This window comes from Conger conger, chromosome 1, assembly GCF_963514075.1.
Source record: "Conger conger chromosome 1, fConCon1.1, whole genome shotgun sequence".
NCBI classification, from domain to species: Eukaryota; Metazoa; Chordata; class Actinopteri; order Anguilliformes; family Congridae; genus Conger; species Conger conger.
In genome coordinates this window covers 46738559-46759178 of record NC_083760.1, presented here as the reverse complement: position 1 = coordinate 46759178, position 20620 = coordinate 46738559, and the positions used below count along the sequence as shown (strand labels likewise).

Here is a 20620-nt window from a genome sequence, read left to right as displayed (position 1 = left end):
CGAAAAGTGAAGGAACGTTCTCCATTCATTTTTCAATTAAACCCGTTCGAGAAACGAGTAGAAGGAGGCAGAGATTGCATGTTTATTTATTCTGAAGGGTTTGTGCCGTGGGGCGCCTTCCGCTTTTAGTGGGGCTTTTATTTTGAAGTCGCCATTGCCAATTGCTGTGCAGAGACCAGAGAGAGGGGGAGAGGGGGAGAGCGAGAGAGCGCTGCCTCTGCGGGGGGGAGAGGAGAAGAGAGGGACAGAGCGAGAAGCAGAGACGTACGCGTTTGTTGTCTCAGCCAGCCTGCCTAAAGATCCTGCCTCTGTGACGGGCTAAAGTCATGTCTGTGGGGAGTGACGGAGAGGGTGAGTGCTTTTAGCATATCTTTTTGCTATTGCAGAAAGCCTTTATGCTTGAAGATTTTTATTACATGATCCCATCTTAAGGACATTAGTCCTCAGTCTTCTGCGCTGCATTGTGGACTTCTGCAGAACCTGCACTGTGGTATTGTGAACGTTCGTCTGTGTGAGCATCTTTGAACGCGTGCGTGCGTGCGTGTGTGTGTTCATACATGCCTGGGAGCAGGAGTGTATTACAGGCTTAATGGGGCATCGCAGTGTTTTTGGGAATGGCTGGCTACAGAGGAATAATGACGTATGGTGTGGAGTCAGAGTGCTTCAGGAGTGTGAACACTCAGCAGCATGTGAATTATATTCATAGCTCCTAATTAGAGACTCTGAGAATGCCTCCACATTCCAGCAGGCTTTGGGGAGAGTGGGAACAGACAGGGGTACAGACAGGAGAACAGGTTTTGAGTGTAGGGGAACAAATACGGGAACAGGTTCTGAGTGCAGGGGGGCAGATGGGGGAACAGATTCTGAGTGTAGGGGAACAGATACCAGAACAGGTTCTGGGTATTGGGGAATAAATGGGAACAGGTTCTGAGTGTAGGGGAACAGATACGGGAACAGGTTCTGAGTGTAGGGGAACAGACAGGGGAACAGGTTCTGAGTGTAAGGGAACAGATATGGGAACAGGTCCTGAGTGTAGGGGAAGGGATACGGGAACAGGTTCTGAGTGTAGGGGAACAGACCAGGGAACAGGTTCTGAGTGGAGGGGAACAGACCGGGGAACAGGTTCTGAGTGTAGGGGAACAGACAAGGGAATAGGTTCTGAGTGTTGAGGAACAGATACGGGAACAGGTTCTGGGTATTGGGGAATAAATGGGAACAGGTTCTCAGTGTTTAATGCAGGGGTGCAGAATTGCGGTCCTGGAGGTCCGTTCTGCGTGCTGGTTTTTGTTCCAACCAATTACATTTTAGTTTTATGACAGTTTTATATAGTACTCTGGTGCTGGATCACAGTAAAATCTTTAATAATACATTTACATTTACATTTTAGTCATTTGGCAGACGCTTTTAATCCAAAGCGACTTACAAGTGCATAGGTTCTACCATAAGTCAAAGCATCACATCCAGAAACTAGCAAAATACACATGAAATGCTGTTCTAAACATAGTTGTCATCATAAGTGCATTTTTTTTGGGGGGGGGTTAGACAAGGATAGGGATATCAGAAAGGAGGGGCAGGGGAAATCAGGAGGAAGGACTAAGGTAGAGTTTGAAAAGGTGGGTTTTGAGTCTGCGTCGAAATAGGGGGAGGGATTCTGCTGTTCTGACAATGGTAGGCAAGTCATTCCACCACTGAGGAACCAGAACGGAAAACAGGCGTGAACGTGCAGCTCGACCGCCAGGTGCACGTGGAGAGAGAACCGTAAGGCGACCAGAGCTGGCAGACCGGAGTGGTCTAGCTGGGGAGTAGGGAGTGATCAGGGATTGTATGTAAGGTGGGGCACTCCCCTTAGCAGCCTGAAATGCCAACTCTAGGGCGTTGAAACGGATGCGTGCGGCAATAGGAAGCCAGTGGAGGCCAATGAGAATAATAATAATATATAAAATGTATTACATCCTGTGCACCCCTGGTTTAATGGCATTCCGTGTGAAGCTCACCCATGTCTGAGCTGAGCTATAATGTGAAATATCAGAAACATTTCATACACAGTGTTGTGGCACTGTGAGATGTAAGTTTGGGATGGCGCTTGGCAGGGTTTGTATTGGACCCGTCTCAGTAACACAGGCAGGGCAGCCTTTATGGAAGCTGAAATGAGCGGCACTGTGATGACAGAAAAGGCTTTTCATTCTTTCCGACTGTTTGCACTGGAGGGATTTGGGTTAATGGCTTTCTGTGCCATCTCTTAGGAAACAGGGGCTCCGTGTTAGACAGGAGGTTCTGGTGAAGTAACTTAAGCTGTAAGAGGTGCAGATCTGTGTCATTATAGGTTCTGCCTCATTGCTTTTGGCTCTATAACCATACAGGAGCCAAGTGAGAGTTTACTAGGACAATTCAGAGGAAAGGCGGGGAGAGATGGAGAAAGTGAATATTGACTAGGACTGCTCAGTAGAAAGACTGGGAGAGATGGAGAAAGTGAATATTGACTAGGACTGCTCAGTAGAAAGACTGGGAGAGATGGAGAAAGGGAATATTTACTAGGACAGTTCAGTAGAAAGATTGGACTGAGGGAATATTTGGACAGCAGCTTGCTTGGCAGTGTTTTTCCTGGGTATGGGGGAAGCTGACTGGAGTTTCTGTTGAACAGCGTTGTCCTTGCCAACAGCTAGTAGACCCGCTCTGACGACGGATGTCTTTGTTGTCCTTCACTGCTCCCACTGCCCCCCCTCCCCTGTGAAACTGGGGGGAGAGGATTGCAAAAGCACAGTGCAATAATGATGATATACCTGCGACCCATACACAAAGCTCCACCCCCTTGCACATCCCTGATGTAACACATTGCAATTCTTTGCCGTCACTCTTTATTGACTTGTTCTGGAATGGGACAAATGGGAATAAAAAAGGGGGAGTCAGGATGACAAAATCAGCTCCATTTTGTGGCCATGGCGATAGTGAGCTGTCGCAGGATTCTGCAGTGAGGGCAGAGGTCAGATTGGGAAGTCACATGACACAGAGGCCTGGGGCTGCAGTCTGATGCTCTGCAGGAAGCGTTCAGTAGGAGAGAGCCTGTCAGCACTGACTAACATCTAGAAAGGGCAGTTTGTGCAGCTTGGATACATTTCTGTGTCATTCAGAGTAGTACTCCAGTATACTGGGCGCAGTGCTTAGGGCGTAGGGCACATGGCTCAGCAAGGCCACAGTGCATAGGATACAATGCACAAGACACAGGGCACAGTACATAGCGCTCAGTGCATAGGGCACCAGGCTCAGGGAATAGTGCACAGGGCATAATGCATAAGACACAGTGCATAGGGCATATGGCACTGGGCCTGCTTGGTGACAATATCTGCAGTACCATTATACCCAGAGTCATACCACTGAGCTCACAGAGCAGGAACCTGGCCCGGCCTGATCTTCAGAACACCCAGCTTTGATCAGACTGGGAGATTTTGTTTGATGTTGATATTATCTATGATCCACCTCAGGAAATTGTGACTGGGGAAAAATAACGAAAATGAAAAGGTGGCTGTGGATATTTGGCTATCCTTAGGGCATGTTACCTATCTGCAGATTATCTATAACTCAGTAATTGTGCTATAGATATACCAGTTGCCATTTCAGTCTCCGTATTGTACAGCCTAATTTTTGTACATTTTTGCTAGTGCACAGGTTTTTCCTCTCGTTGGGTTCATGGCTCCTTCTGCCTGTTTTCTGAGCGCAGGCTGTTGGTCTGAGAGCAGGCTGAGGTAGCCTACAGTGTGGCTTCATTCAAATGACCTCAATTGAGTGTTCTGTTTGGCTGGAGTGCTTTCCTGGCTCTCCAACCTTCAGTTTAGGATTTCAGAGTGGGAGATTTAAACTCGCGTGACTCCCCACTAATTTATGTCACGTTATGTCCAGCCATTACTCTCTGTCTCTCTGTCCTTTCTACTTCTCTCTCTGTCCCCCTCTTTTCACAGGAGAGCATGGTTCCCTCAAAATGCACGTACGCACGCACGCACGCACACACACACACACACACACACACACACACACACACACACACACGGACCTGCCATCTCTGCTGATAGATTAGCCCTCCCCCTGGTGGAATGTGTGCAGCATGAGGATAAGCTGATGCTGCTCCTTTGCTCCGGTTTCATTGCCTCCCTTCCACGCGGGTGGATGACAAAAACATCTTTCACAGGATTTGTTTTATGAGCTACGGGAGATTCACAGGCTACTCCCAGTAATGGACAGAGCACGTGATGTGGGTGCAGAATTTTTAATGATTGCATTTCACAATGTGGTTATGAGTGGGGTTTAACATGGTCACCAAAATCTGTGCTGGCTTTTTGACCTGTCCGTACTTATACAGTACCCAACAGCAGCTGCTTCATAAAGCGCCAGCTTCATGCAGCTTCCTTCAGCCCCCTGAGCCCAGCTTCATACCGCTCCCTACAGCTCCCTACAGCTCCCTACAGCTCCCTACAGCTGCTGAGCCCAGCTTCATACCGCTCCCTACAGCTCCCTACAGCTCCCGAGCCCAGCTTCATACCGCTCCCTACAGCTCCCTACAGCTCCCGAGCCCAGCTTCATACCGCTCCCTACAGCTCCCTACAGCTCCCGAGCCCAGCTTCATACCGCTCCCTACAGCTCCCTACAGCTCCCGAGCCCAGCTTCATACCGCTCCCTACAGCTCCCTACTGCTCCCAAGCCCAGCTTCATACTGCTTCCTGCAGAACCTGAGCCCAGTTCAATTACAGTAACTGCAGTAACTGTACTGATGCTGCCTAGACATTGGTCACCAGGATTGTTCTGTTACAGAATGCAATTTGAATGACATGCTAATGAATGGCCAATGTTAGTATGTTACATGAAATGCTTTCACATGCAGACTAATATATTGTGATAGATGTTGCCCCTCCAGTTCAACAGTCAAAACAGTGGGAAAAAAAAAACAAGCATGTATCCGGTTTCCTTGCATTGATCAGCTCCACATTTCCTCTCACCCACTATACATATGACCAGATAGTCAGCAGTAGCTGAGCTCAGCCAAAGATGTGTTTAGGAAATCGATGTGAGCTGAAATCCCAGGTATGCTGGCAGTTTCAGCCCCAAGTCTAGGAAAATCAGGTAGAAGAAAGTATGTTTAAGACTGTATTTGTAAAATACCACTGCCAGACAACCATTCAGTATATCAGTAAATTGTTATTTTCATATTGGCATTGTAAATGGGTCGCAGCACTTCACAATGGAAAATTATTTTTTCATGACTGAAATACAGGAAATCCCTAATTGAGTCAATTTAGGGAAAATTACTGTAAATTATTCCTGGAACCCTTCAGGCAATCAGGCTGAACCCCTGAAAAATATGGATTAGTATAACACAAGTGAAGTGTGTACATTTAAAGCAGAATTGGGCTCAATTACTGTTGTTCTGATCTGAAATGTTTGCCAAAATAACAGAATCTATCGGCCAAGTTCAACTCGGTCTGTCGATGCTTTTTCTAGCTCTGACTGGAAGATAAGGATTTTCAGCCCACAAGTCTGACTTCCTGTCTCTCTGCACAGTAAATGACTCATGAATCATAATCCAAGTTCAGAGTCCTGAAGGACAACTGAACATCCCTTTGGATGAGTACTACCTCCTTCACTTAACCTTATATGCAACCATTGTTTGGCTCCGAGGCTGCCTGCTCTTCCCCTCACTCACGAATGCAACTTAAAAGCATTATTACTTGGCTTTCTAGCTTAAACACTAGAATTGCTTGCTGCTAGTTAGCCTGCTAGTTAGCTAATGATGTAGTGCACCTTGTAGACATTTGACAAAAGGCTATGTTGCTGTTATGGAAAACACTGTAGATTGGATTATTATATGACCTGTTTGTATCCCACTGTTATAAAGAAAAATGTTACATCAGATCACTGTAGACCAATAATCAGTTAAAAAATTTGAACATAGATATCAGACTTCTGTTGTCCAGGTAGGGTTTGACACAGTAGCATGGTCAGTAGCATGGTCAGAAAATGAAGCAGACCCCCTAATGCCTTGCGCAGTTGGCCAGAGATTTCCTACTTCATGTTTTTAGTCTTATTGTTCACCTTTTATTGGGTGTGCTTTTTCATTCTTTGTCTTATAAGTGTCTGTAGCTGTACACAATGATTAGAACTTTTTTTTTTTTTCATTGATGCATTATTATGCTCAGTCTCATGCTGTATAATGAACAAATACTGGTGGCATTTCCTTTGTACTTCCCCTGTAGATCCCAAGTTAAAGAGAGTTTTAATGGACTTTTATCAAATTACACTGGTGCCATATAATGTGTTAAAATGCCATGAAACACAAGCTGGCAGCATTAACAACTGATCAACTCCAATGTTGTCATTATTGGAGCTCAATTACACAGATACACATTGACACCAGTGCTATAAAATATCCTGTTGTGGGTGTGCTACTTGGCAGAGCTTACTCACTCGTATTCCATGGTACTTCAAACGTATTTGGCAGAACCTGTATGAAACTGTCACTTGAAACCTGGATAATTGTATGAAGGGCTTGAAGCGTAAAGGCTGCATAGAGTGGTTTGTAATGTAAAGTGATAACCCAGGGTGATTATCACCTTCAGGAAAAGGGACTGCTGTTTTCTGTCATCTTAGCACCTGCAGAATTCTGCTTTATGTAGCATGACCTGCTTTCAAGACCAGCTGGTCTGTTTCCGGCCCGTTATGATTTCATTATGACATATTTATTTTTGCAGTTTTGTTAGTTGCGAAATGTATGATCCATACACATGACATGCCATATTTGTGTGATAAATGTGTTTTGTTACGCTTTTTCTCCCCAAATTGGAATGTCCAGACGTATTTATCAGCACTCATTGTTGCAATAGTCGAGCATGGGCCCACCTCCGAAGCTCATTCAGTCAGCCACCACTTCTTATCACACCGCACATTTGCGAGGCAACAGCTGCATATGAAAGGATTCCTCCAAATCCATTCTATGCAAGCTTAGCTGTAGTCTGTGATTTGTAAAGAAACCGCTCAGGAACACCATGTTATTCGGAGGAAAACAGTCGATTTCTGAATTTAAAAATAGCAAGGAGTTGTATATGGTCAACCAGTAATATGACATGAAAGTATTGTGTCTTCATGACCTTTGGACACATGAAGAATGTACTGTGAGGTCCATGAATATTTGGACATTGACAAAGTTATTGTTATTTTAGCTGTCTACCTCAGGATGTTGGAGTTGGAAGTAAATCATTGTTCTACTGAACCCAATGGAAAAATAATTCCCAAGAAACAACCCAAGTGACATTACATTACAAACATTATTTACTTCCAACTCCAATATCCTGTGCTAGGCAGCTAAAATAACGATAACTTTGTCAGTGTCCAAATATTTATGGACCTGACTGTATAAAGCTTTACACGTCTTATTTTTTGTGCTTATATTCCCAATGGTTATCACTTTTACACCACAAAGATTTTAATAACAAGTTGCATGCCCATAGGCTGGGCGGTTTACCATGCCGTAGATATACCAGACTGACTTTGCTGTCAGTTATCCAGAATGACTTGCAGTGCAAACATTATTGCAAAGATCAGGGATCAAAGTAAAAGTATGTTCCAAAAAGAGACCAGATGTTCAGGTTCAACTTGTAAACTATCCTATTGAGCCAGGTGACGCAAACCAGAATTGCCTTTATGAACATAAAACATTAAACATTAAGTCCTGGGGTAAAAAGTAATAAGAAGAAGTAAGTAATAGGTTTTGGACTATGTATAAGTGCCAGAGGAGGTTGAGGTGGTGGAGCTCAGGAGGACTCTGGTTGAGTGAGGTAGTCTCTATCCATATCTTGCATAGACAAATGGACATTGGTTCACTTATTGGGGCCATATTTTTAAGGAAAACTCAAGATTCTTTTCATTTATAAGATGAGAATACTGAGAATGCATCAACGAAATGCTCCATGTTAGTTGACTTTGAGAAATTGTCTCAATGGACTCATTATCATATGTGTTTTACGCAAAAAAATCCAACATGTAGGAAAAACCAATTCTGCAGATATCATACAATCTGAAAAAATGTTTGGCATGAGGTGGTACATATGCATGGCAGTTTTCGTGCCTCTGCAGCATACCAAATGGTTCTTGTCAGATTTATATCTAAAAACAATAAACACTCCTATACTGCCACCATGAGGACAAATCAATGTCATGTGTGGCTGAGCTCTTCATAGTACGACTAATTTTCAGGAGTAAAAGAAAAAATAAGAAACTGAACAATAATGCACCTAATAATTTAAAGAAAACAACCTATGATTCTGGATTGCTTCTACCAATATTATCTAATGTGCTATAACGGTGTATTCAGTCAACACTGTTATTTGTCTGTTATTGACTCTGTGATTGATTTCTGTGTATGTAATCACGGCCGGTTAAGTTACAGTATTTATTTGACTACAGCTTTTACAGTACAGCCTGCAGAAAAAACTGGGCCTTGATTGTGATGGAATGGAAATTGCAGTACAATTAAGATGAATGAGAAGCGGGCGCCTCCATTTTGTGGCCATGAGAAAATGCGTCTAGGATCTGTGTATGGAAGATTAAATGGCATTGCAGGTTTTTTGTTTTGTAAGTATTCCAATATCTGGGTCAATGTGCATCTGCAACATTAAAAATAGTTAAACCTTCAATGCTTAATAAATGTCAGCATACCAACTTGAATCTCTAACTGTGTACAAGGTACTATATGTAAGAGACCCTACACTTTCTATATTGAAGGCTATTGACAAACGCATCACTTAAACCAACAGTTTTTCCACTGCAAACCATTGAGACTTAATTACAATGGCCTCTGTGTCCTTGCCCATTGATACAATTGTTACTGTTTACTAATTGCAGGCTCATCTTTGTCTCTTCCAGTTCCTGTTCCTTAGTAAGGAATGCTGAATTTTTTCAAATTACTGTGAACAATAAACATGTATAAACAAATGTGTTTCTTGTTATGTTTCTAAGCCCTCGCCTCTCAGTTGATGTGAAGGTTTAAAGGCGTGGTTTCATAGCTCAGAAATCTCACCTCAGTGGTATAGCTGACACAATCCAGCACTCCTCTCTAAAAGCAAGATTGGATTTCTAACTCCCTGAAGGAGGTCTAAAAAGAGGTCTTCCATTCTGATCTCCACACAAGTCTTCCAAACTGCCCCGAACTACATTATACATTTAACATCTCTGTAATTCAAATTATCCGGGCCTCAGCTGGGAAATCTGGCTCAGTGACCATATTACTTTTAGCCAATATGTTAATAATGTTGAAAGCCGTTTCTGTGTATCTTGTTCAGGTGTGTCCTTCAGGTCGTGCAGCTGGAGCGGCAGTGTGCGAGTGCCTTTGATGTGTAAATGAAAATGTTATGGCAGACACGGCAGCCATGTTGCATGTGGCAGGTATGAACAGTGTGGGGAAAATCATTGATTCACTGTGCTCTGTTTAATTGCAGTTGCTTTGGTGATGATGTGACCTGACAGCAGTTATGCAATGGGGATTGTAATGCAATTGTATTGTTGTACTGTTCATGTTTTGCATAGGCATGTGACCTTTTGATCACGTTTGGGATACTTGGGCTACTGCAGCAAGGCCAGATTAAACATGGTGAATCCATACAGTACACTGCCCATTTACAGTGTTTGAGCAGTGGTACAATTCCTGTCTTTTTGCTGTGTATTCCAGCACATTGGTTTTGAAATGAAACAGTGAATATGAGGTTACAGTGGAGACTCTCAGTTTTAATTTGAGGGTATTTACATCCATATTGGGTGATCCGTGTAGGCATTGCATCCCTTTTTACACATTGTCCCCCCACTTTAGGGGACCAAATGTAAGTGGGCAGTTGGCTTCTCAAGTGTTTCTAATCATTCAATCACATTCTTAGTGTACAGTACAGAGACAGGTAGTGTATAAGAATGCTTTCAGTATCATGTCGTGTTTAAAAAATATATATATTTCTTTTTATTTTTATTGCCATTTGTTATTGCCATTTGTCAACATGAGGACCATAGATCATTGTACCAAAGAAAGTCAACGAGACCATTATGAGGCTGAGAAATAAGAAGAATAGGCCAAACGAAGGGCTTACCGGAACACTTTTCTCATATTTAGTCCCGTACGTCCTGTCATACACAAATCATGTAAACAACGTGTTCCATTCATTTTCTATGGAGAGGCTTGAAGTGCTGTCAGCACAGCTCGCCTGTCTCACAGAACCCAGATGCACATTTTCAAACTAAGCCTTGCCTATCAAGTATGAATCAGGATTCAGCAACTGCATCGCTTATTTCTTGCCTCAAACGTTTTCAGAAACATCTTGCCATTACTCAGAAACAATCTTGTTGACCAGACCCTTTTCCAGAACTCTGCCGACTCTTTTAGATACTTCTTCGCAAACTATAACCTAACCATCCTGGTTTTGCAGCTAAATAGTGCATCTCGCAATGTAATCTCTGTAGTGTAGTTTGTGATTTCACTTCTGTGAAGTAGTCACATCCATGTAGAAAAATGTCTTTGTCCAAAACGTTCTAGAGTTCACTGTATGTAATGTCATTTATAGTGGCTTCAGAAGGTAGGCTTCAGACCCCTTCACTTTTTGCACACTTTATTGTGTTGTACATTTCTTTTTATATGGACACAATTGCCATTTTTCAATCTACACTCAATGACCCATAATGACAAAGTGAGAACATAGTTTTAGAATGTTTTGCTAATTTATTATTCAGACCTTTAATCCAGTACTTTAGAGAAGCCCCTTTGTCAGGAGTCGAGTCTTCTTGGGTAAGACCTACAATTTTGAGTCTTTTTGGGATTTCTTCTTGGGTTATCCCATTCTTCCTGGCAGATCCTCTCAAGCTCCGTCAGATTGGATCGGAAGCTTCTGTGAACTGCCATCTTCACGTCTCTGTACAGATGCTCTATGGGGTTTAAGGCTTGGCTTTTGTTGGCCACTCAGTCAGTGACTTGTCTCGAAGCTACTCCAGCATTGTCTTAGCTGTAACCTTCTCCCCAGAGGTTACGTGCACTCTGGATCAGGTTTTCCTCAAGGACCTCTCTGTATTTGGCTGTATTCATCCTTCCCTCAATTCTGACAAGTCTCTTTGTCCCTGCCACTGAGAAGCACCCCCATAGCATGATGCTGCCTCCACCATGCTTCACTGTAAGGATGGCAGTAGCCAGGTGATGAGCAGTGCCTGGTGGTCGCCAGACAGTGCTTGGAGTTCTAAACGAATCATTACAATTTTTGTCTCATCATATCTGATCTGATCTTTTCCTGAGTTCTTTAAATGCTTTTCCGATGCCTTTTAGTGAAGAGTGGCTTCCATCTAGCCACTCTGCCATAAAGACCTGATTGATGGAGTGCTGCTGAGATGGTTGTCCTTCTGGCAGGTTCTCCGATTCCTGTGGAGGACTTCCAAAGCTGTGTTAGAGTGACCGTTGGGTTCTTGGTGCACCTGACCAAAATTTGGAGTACCACAGCAAAGGGTCTGAATACTTTCAGAAAGAATTAAGTATTTGATTTTTAATAAAATTGCTAAAATATCTAAAAACATGTTTTCACTTTGTCATTATGGGTTATTGAGTGTAGATTGTATGGGCAAAAATATATGTAAATGCGTGCTGTTGCTAAATTAAGTTGCTGTATTTGAAGACGAAAGCTCCCGTCTCACTGTTGCTGTGCTGTGAGGTTTCACAGGCTGTGTTTAAAAATGAAAGGTGACTGACTCTGTCTTACTGTGCTTTATGGGTGTAACAGGCTGTATTTAAAGTGACAGTTTGTGTTGCTGTCCTGCTTCCTCTCCTGTCCTGTTCTGCCTGATCATGTTTCTAGCAGCTTTAACCTTCGTCCTGTGGAGAATTTGGATGCTATGCACTCCTCATAGTGGGTCCCTGAAATGAATATCTTCACCCCCCTCTATGCAGAGCACCGTGCTGCAGTCTGCCTTCTCAACATGTAGTTTAACTCCCGGAATCTTCTTCTGACCGCTGCAGATTATCCCAGTCTGAATCCTCTATGCAGTTTAACCCATTCTGAATCCCCTATGCAGTTTAACCCTGTCTGAATCCCCTATGCAGTTTAACCCTGTCTGAATCCCCTATGCAGTTTAACCCAGTCTGAATCCCCTATGCAGTTTAACCCAGTGTGAATCCTCTATGCAGTTTAACCCAGTGTGAATCCTCTATGCAGTTTAACCCAGTTTGAATGCTCTATGCAGTTTAAACCATTGTGGATCCTCTATCTAGAGTTCAGAGCACTGCATTTTAGGTCAGTGTTAATTAGGCTTTTCACTCATACCCACAATGTGATTTGTATCCTCTTATCATGATACAATACTCCCAGCATATGACGTCACGAGAATACATTTCTTAAATGAAAGAAAAAACAAACCTTAACACAAGTGTTCCCTATTTATTGAACATGATAAAATACAATATGAATTCAATTGACTGCCATATATCAAAGATTTTATCTATGAATTATATTTTACAGTGACAATGCAAATAATTTGATTTATACAAAAACAAAAGTCCTGAATTGACACCAAAGTTTAACAACCATCAGTGTGTAATATGCATAGCTTTATAGAGTAAGCTACAAAATGAAGTTTTTTTACAGGCTAATTTATTGGTCTCGGTCACGTGCTGCATAAAACTTGCATAACCGACCTCGGGGGACCGGGGGGATGGCGGATAAGCGAAAAGGTTGGATAAACTGGTGAAAATTAAAATAGGCGAAAATTAAAATAGGAATGGCAACTGATGCAAATTCAATGTGTGAATGTGCAGAGATGAATTAATTCAATAAACTGTTTCCTGTTTTCGCAGTGTGGGGAACATTTATATAATCGATCGTGTGTCGGGGAGGTCAGCAGCCCTAGCTTGCAGCTAGAGCGCGAGTATGTATATACTGTTATACGAGGTGTAAATTGGCATTTCAAAGGGCCGTTTATCACAATGAAAGATGTACATTAACTTTTAAATGCGGGCGTCTTATATTTCAGTAGATTGCTTATGCAGGAGGTGGTTGTGCAGGTTATTTCGTTTCACTGTTGCCTACATGGGGCTTTGTTTCAATGTTGACACTTTACAGAGACTCATTTCCTATTGCCATTGTTTTGGATCACAAAATGAAATACCGTAGCAGGACACACGCACCCACACATACATTTCATTACATTACATTATTGGCATTTTGGCAGACGCTCTTATCCGTACAGTTGATTAGACTAAGCAGGAGACAATCCTCCCCTGGAGCAGTGCAGGGTTAAGGGCCTTGCTCAAGGGCCCAACGGCTGTGCGGATCTTATTGTGGCTACACTGGGATTAGAACCACCGACCTTGTGTGTCCCAGTCATTTATCCTAACCACTATGCTACAGGCGGCCCCTGTATACATACATATGCATGTATACAGAGCACATACATATGCGCACACACAAACCCATTAGGAGGATGGTTACAATGTTGAGATCTGCAATTAAATAGCTGAAGGTATGTGTGTGCGCGCTCTTGCATCTGCAGTGTGCACCTGCTGCAGTCATTAGAGTAGCACAGCTGAGGTATTACTGTTACAAGGCCAGCTCCATCCTCTGGCGTTAAAGCCGTAAATGTACCAGAAAGCTTTTTGGTGCTCATATTTTGCTAAAATAAAATTAAAATGGTAAGATAAAATAACAAAAATGGTAAGATATTATTTAGCCCTCACATACTCTCTGGATAAGCGTATTCCTTATGTACCAAAATCTATTCCCTAGTCATTGTGTCATCAGTGTTAAGTGAGTAACTGTCTTCTGTGCAAAGTAAATTGAGTGTTGTTCATTCATGCCTGACTGTAGAGATTGTGGAAAGGCTAAAACAGCAGTGTGTTCCAGAGCTGTCATGATATAAGGCATAATCTTGCTTTAATGTTGTTGCAACAGACAGTATCACAGATAGCCAACCTCTCAGACACACTTCACCCACCCCGTACATGGGCATGGGCCTGGGCCTGGGCCTGTGGCCATGGGCAGTGCTCCCTGGTGGATCAAACTAGGTCATCCGTACACACAGAAACAAACAGTCTCTCACTCTCTCTCACCCTCTCTCTATCTCTCCTCTTTTAGTGAATAGCTTTGATTAGTTACTGTATCATAGGTGTATGAATTACACAGTCCAAAACTATTTTTCTCATGGCAATATTAGTTTTATTTAGCGTCTCATTTAATTATATATTTGTAAAATAGTAAGTGATTCTACCTAGGTGTTTGTCCATCTTGGATATTTTGTAATTTTTCTGTTTCTGTGGTTCACATACAGCCCAAGTATCTGCTAGACGTCTCGCGACACGTGCCGTCTTTTTTCCGAGTGGATTTGACATCAATTACGATTACGTTTGTGTATTTGAAACGAGTCAGCTTAAATGATATTTAAACCCCTGCCCTTCGTTGAAACACGTCAGCTGAAATGATATTAATCCCCTGCCCTTCGCTTTTTTACCATAAATATATGAAGTGGCAGAAAATGGTGAATATCAGCCCCCTCATTTGGTGCTCTTTGTTTATCTTTGGGTGCAGACCTGTGGTTTGTGAGGGGGTTGCATTTCCAGGCTGAGTGCAGACATGGCTGCAGCTCTCTGCTCAGAGCCTTTGTGTCTCCTGACAGACCTGTGGATGCCATCCTGTGGAGACATGTGGTAGTGCAGTGTGGGAGGGTCGTAATGAGGTGCTTTGAGGTTTTCACATTCAAAATTAATGTCAAGTGGTTTGTGCTATATGGAAATTCCTTTGGGGATGTAGAACTGATTTTGGTTCATGGATTCATTCCTGCTGTTTTAATTTTTCTGGAAATGCTTCCATCACCATGTTGACATAATTCATTGGAAATTGGATATTGAGTCACTGTGACTTTCCTGCTCATATTTTCATGCATATGTATACGTGGAGCGAGGGGAGCTAAAACAGGGTGGATATTATTTAAATTAGGCAAATTAAGTATTCCGTCTGATTGACTAAAGCGCGCATTAATTGCGACTCCCTTATTTGCATGGGAATTTTTAACAGTTACCTTCTCCAGTTACAAGTATATTTGTGCCTATTCTTTCCACACCCCAAACTTTCTTATTTTGCAGGGATTTCTCTACCTGTTGTTCTATCGGTGTTAATATTATTTTCTTAGTTTGACCACCACCTGCGTGTTTCTGTTGTAAATATTTGGCTAAATATTTGGGTTGTAATGAGAAAAAGAAAAAGGTCAACATTTAATGTTGTTTACATTGTAGGTCACACCAATGACAAAGAAACCGCACATGAATTCTTTAATGAAATGTTAAAAAAAATAATAAACTTAGCTTAAGCTCTACTTGTTGTGGATTCATAAAGTTTAGAAGTTATTGCTGGACAGACAGGGATGTAAACTGCAACTTGACTGGTTGGCAGAGACATACAACCGTGAGGCGGTTATTTCGCTCTAGTTTTTCATGTGGTAGCTCCATTCCCATTTCTCAGCGCCTTGTAATCTGGACGTGTAAGCATACCATATTTTCTTTATGGGTATTTACTACTGCAAAATTGTGAATGAGGCTGTTTCATTTAGTCTACTGCGTAATTAGTATAACAGTCTTAGCAAATCAGTCATTCATTTGTTGGTGTCAGCGAATGCAAACGAGTCGCATAGTGCCAATGTTTTTGCGTTTCCTTAGTAAATCTGGCCCTCAGTGTGTTTATGTGATTCTGTTACGTGCGTTTTTATGTTGAAGGCTTTTCTCCTCAGTAAAGAAGCCTTGTCACTTACAGCCATGCTCATGCCGCAATCTCCGCTGCCGATGGACGAGCGAACGCTCTCCTCTGAAGCACACAATGCGGCAAGCAGCTTCTTTTCTCACTACAGCCCACAAGCCAAGCTCACCTAGACATGAGCCTGAGGAAGGCGCTTCATGTGCAGCTTTAGCAAGCGGGCCACAGGGGCTCGAGTGACCAGTGGGCTTCATGGGACATAGAGAAGGATGAGCCTTGGATCCTGGCCATCAGAATCTTAAACAATCAATAACAACCCACCCACCCTCTTTTAGATGGCCATTGTTCTATTTATTGATTGATTGATTGATTGCAGTTTTGATTGATTGCTGTTTTGTGTCAGTTTGTCTGTTTTTTTTTGTCTCTGATTGTTGAGCCACACTGGAGATGATTTTCTGTCATGTCAGACAATAAAGTTTTCTCTGGGTGATGCTACTGCCTCCTGAGCTCTGAGGTTAGCTGTGAGCAACGAGATGGTGTAATCCCAGCCGACGGAAACTCTCCCATCCCCTGCAGGTCAAGCAGGCTGCACTAGCTTGGTCACGATTCAGTTTCAATTTTTTATTTCAAGAACAGTGGTCATCAGTGTGTCATCTGTTGTTTTGTTAGTTTGCATCTTTTCACTGAACTGCATTGATGTCATCTACAGTATATCTGCATTTTAAATCATGTCCTTACAGGTATTGTGTGTTATTAAATGGCTGTATCCCTTACTTGCCAATTGAGATTGTGCTCACCATTTCGTTTTGCCACTTTCTGTCCATATCATAGTGTTTTGAGTTCAAATCTCACTGTGCCTATAGTGAATTACAAATACTCAGTCAAAATCTATTTCTCCTCCAAGCTGTAAATGTTGCCCGACAGTATGGAATATGCTTTGTTCAAACTTTTAAGATACACTTCCAAGTTTGAATAATTACTTACCTGGAAATTAAGTGATTATTTTTATTGCTGACTTTGTAAGGACACTGAGTATCAGTGTTTTATTCATATTTGTAGAAGGTTTTTGTAATAACAAATCACAAATAGTTCAATCATTAGAGTTAACTTACACTGTACAAATAATTAGTAGTTTTGCATGTATCATACACAGACAGCTGCTATTAGTTGGAGTGCGTAGAATGAATCTGCTTGTCATGGCAGTGACCAGGTAAGGATAAACGGCACAGAAAGTGAAAGTAGTTAGCATGTGGTTCATCCAGGTCTCTTGTTGCTTCTCTTGGGACCTCACAAATAGATCTTCTCTAGTGGCTAACTAGAGGCTCCTCGCAGACCAGGCAGTCGATCCTGGCGAAGGTTGCTTGCATTTACTGGATAGGCGTCATCATTGTGCAATACCCATTAGTAGGACACATGATAGGTCGGATGAATTGGCATGGATTGTCAGTTCCTTATGACACAGCAACAAAGAAAAACACAGTTTTGAATCAGTTTAAGAATACCAAAGGATGCGTTTCAGTTCCTGGTATTAAAATACGAAATGAAATAAGCAAGAGTCTGGTGTCTGCATTGCTGTTTTTACCAGAGTTGTCTTGTGTCTAAACCACCGCGATAGCGCCTGTTCTCCACATGTTGTCATGGCAACTGAGCCACTCGTCCTACGTTGCATGACCCAGCTCTCCTGCAGATCGATCTCTGGATTAAAAACAAAACCTCATTGGCTGGGCTGTCGTCCTTGTGCTGTATACATGAAATACATTACTTTTCACACCTTGCAGGAAGCCATATTAATTGAATCATAATCTAGTGTCTAACAAAATGATATGCACAATTTTACTCCACTTATAAAGACATTGATGACAAGTAAAAATGTGTACTACAATGAATCTCCTCAGGAACAACTAGCACTTTTCTTTGTCACAATGACTGGGACAAAATGTCAGTTTTCTCTCTGAATTGTGTTTGCCGTGCAACCCTGATGCTCCCAGTGCAACACTAATGTGCTCACCTTTTGCTACTCATGCTAATTAAAGAACACTAGGGCTTGATACTGCATTAACATCCCTAGCTTGTAATATTTGTTGCAGTCGGGCAGATAACAGACATGTGAATGTCACCCTAGTTGCACTTGTGGTCAGTGACCCATTTTTTCTGCATGTCTTCACCTTAAAGAAACATGCAACATTGCCCAGACAAGCCCCTGCTATATTTACAAACATTGTCTGATAACTGACATACTTCAGATGCAGCTGTGTACATCTTTGTGTTACATTGGTCAAAGGTTGCTCCCTGTGTTTGCGGGCATGCCTATAGTAACTGTAGACATAAACATCCATCTGTTATGTCTGCATTCATTTGTTTACAAGCTTGAGTTTGTGATAATTTTCTCTTGTGTATTTTCGAGTGGCAGTTTCTGTTTGCTTGTTTAAGTGTTTGGGTTTTGCACAGTTGGTAGCCTTTCATTGATTCTTTAAATGAATATCTTCTAGTGGTGGCAATTGGTAAACACTATTGATTAGTAGTACTCCAGGCTATTGCTGAAGGTTTGGATTTTGTTTCACTTGGTTTTTAATATCAATCTAATGACAGAAATGCAGATTTATCTGCAGTAGACTGGTGATGATTGTTAGCTCGCTAACATTGTACCCATTTAATGAATAGAAATATGTTACACAGTGACTGCACATTTGTGAGTAGTGCAGTTGTTTCGATGTCTGCATGTCTTTGACCCTATATTGTATTGTATCTAAACATAGTGGAATGCTGATGGCCTAAGTGTGTGGCTTAGGTATATGTGATTTACGGCCCTTCCATTGGACAGGCAAATTTGTGTCCGTTTTTCTTTCTTTAGGCTAAATCTGTGTTTTAAGTTCATATTTCTGTGAACTCAAAAAACATGGGTTGTCCAAGCCCGTTTCCTGTTAATGTAATTAAATAAATTAGTTACATTTTTAGAATTTAATGAGTATTACATTCAATTTATTGTAGTTTTTTAATGTAGTCTTCCCAAGTGTCTACCAGATATCTCACACTAACATGCTGGCTAAATGTGGAGAATATATTGTTTTAATTGCCTTCTTGCCTTGTCCCTGATAATTCAGCCCTTTTTATAACAAAATTTATGCCGTGATTGTGATTCACAAAAAAATCTCATGTAATCATGCAGTAATGAGGTTAATGATTCCATGTGTATAAATATTTGATTTCTGAATGGCCATAGTTTTATCATTATAGTAAGTGTTTTGGAGAGCGTGTGCTTTCACATGGCTGTGTGTATGTGAGAGAGAGTGTTTGTGTGTGTGTGTGTGTGTGTGTGTGAGAGAGAGAGAGAGTGCTTTTGTGTGTGTGTGTGTGTGTGTGTGTGTGTGTGTGTGTGTGTGTGAGAGAGAGAGATAGAGAGTGAGTGAGTATGCGTGTGTGTTTCTGTGTTTGTATCTGCATGTGTGCATCTGTGTGTGTGTGTGTGTGTGTATGTTTGTGTCTGTGTCTGTATTTGTGTGGTTGTGCATCTGTATATGTTGCGTGTGTTTGTGTGTTTCTATTTGTTTGTGGGTGTCTGTGTGTTTGTGTGCTTTTGCATTTGTGCATGCGCATCTGTGTGTGTTTGTATTTGTGGGTGCGTGTGTCTGTGTTAATGTGAATTTCTGTGTGCATCTGTGTATCTGCGTTTGTATGTTTCAGTTTGTGTGTGTGTGTGTGTGTCTGTATATGTTTCTATGTGTGTGTTGCGTGTTGCAGCTCTCCAGTGCCTCGCCCACACAGGGCTGAGAGTGAGGCTGTGCACAAAGGAGCAGCTGGGCGTGTCTGGCAGCCCTGAGAGGAGGAGGCAACGCTCTGCCTTTGTTTTTATTTCTCCTTATGTGATGCCATCAGGGCAGTGTGCTCCAGAGGCAGGGAAATTCATCCCAAACTGGCTGCTCCCAGCCACGTTCGCGTAGGGCTTCTCCATTTCGGGCGATGGGCACATTAGTATTCGGGAGGGATACGCTTTGCTGGGCCAGCACTCGCTGCAGAGTGATGTCACCCATCAGCTGATTGGCTGTGCAGCCATGGAGGGAGGGCCATGAGAGAGGAAGGAGTGAGAGATAGAGAAAGGAGAGGGAGAACGAGAGCCGTTGATAGGAGGGGGGAGGAAAAATGCCGGCAGAATCCAGGGCGGAGGGTTTGACAGGCAAGGATCTGTGGGATTGTCTCTGCCAAACGGCCGTGCGGCGGGCCATGTAAAGTGCATTTTGAGGGGACGGCTTCACTGACAGGGGGTCCCCTGGAACCCTTTTTCCTTCTGAAGGCATGCGCCGCCTTATCTGCAAGAAGATCTGCGACTGTGAGTAGGGAGGGTCCTCTGTGTATGCACATATATCTACGTGTCTGTGTATTCACAGGGGTGTGCAAGGGATTTTTTTATTTGGGTCGCAAATCTGTTTGAGGTTGCCTGCTGGATGGGAGCGAGTTGTCACGGCGACAGGAGTGTGTGCGTTCCCCCTAGCTGTGTGATGGATGGTGTGTGTGCAGTCATTGTTTCTCTGGCAGGTGGGGATGGTTATCGCTGCAATGCTATTGCGTGGATAGCGGTACAGGGCTCTGTTCAGGCCCATTCTGATTCTGTTACTACGTTCATCCGTCCTGAACTCACCCTGATGCGTTACTGGAAAGATTGAGCCCGCTGTCATGTGTACATTCAGGAAGAAGGCCGTTCCTTTTCCCAGTTCCCCAGTAATAAAATTTAGTCGTGAGACATATCGTTAACCCTTTAAAGTGGAAGAACACAAACATGTAATTTGAATGTTCTTGAATGTGCAGTCCCAGTGTAACAGTAATTAAAAGTAATGGAGTTTTATAAAAGACTTTTGAACAAACATTCTGAAAAACCTACTCTTCAAAGGGTT

At 42.5% G+C, this 20620-nt stretch overlaps 1 protein-coding gene across 25 annotated transcripts in view; it reads left to right on the top strand.

Moving 5' to 3' along the window:
• LOC133127692 (CLIP-associating protein 2-like) overlaps positions 1-20620 on the top strand; it is a 113840-nt gene that overhangs the window by 32933 nt on the left and 60287 nt on the right. For 2 of the 25 annotated variants that reach the window (XM_061240966.1, XM_061240915.1), the window contains exon 1: positions 19851-20058. The exons of 21 other annotated variants lie outside the window; for them this stretch is intronic. In XM_061240966.1, coding sequence (XP_061096950.1) covers positions 20025-20058 — 34 coding nt within the window. In that variant the 5' untranslated portion in view covers positions 19851-20024. Of the gene's footprint in view, positions 1-242; positions 352-19849; positions 20059-20620 lie in introns of those variants that run through there. 2 more of the 25 variants (XM_061240897.1, XM_061240890.1) reach the window with 2 other exon arrangements.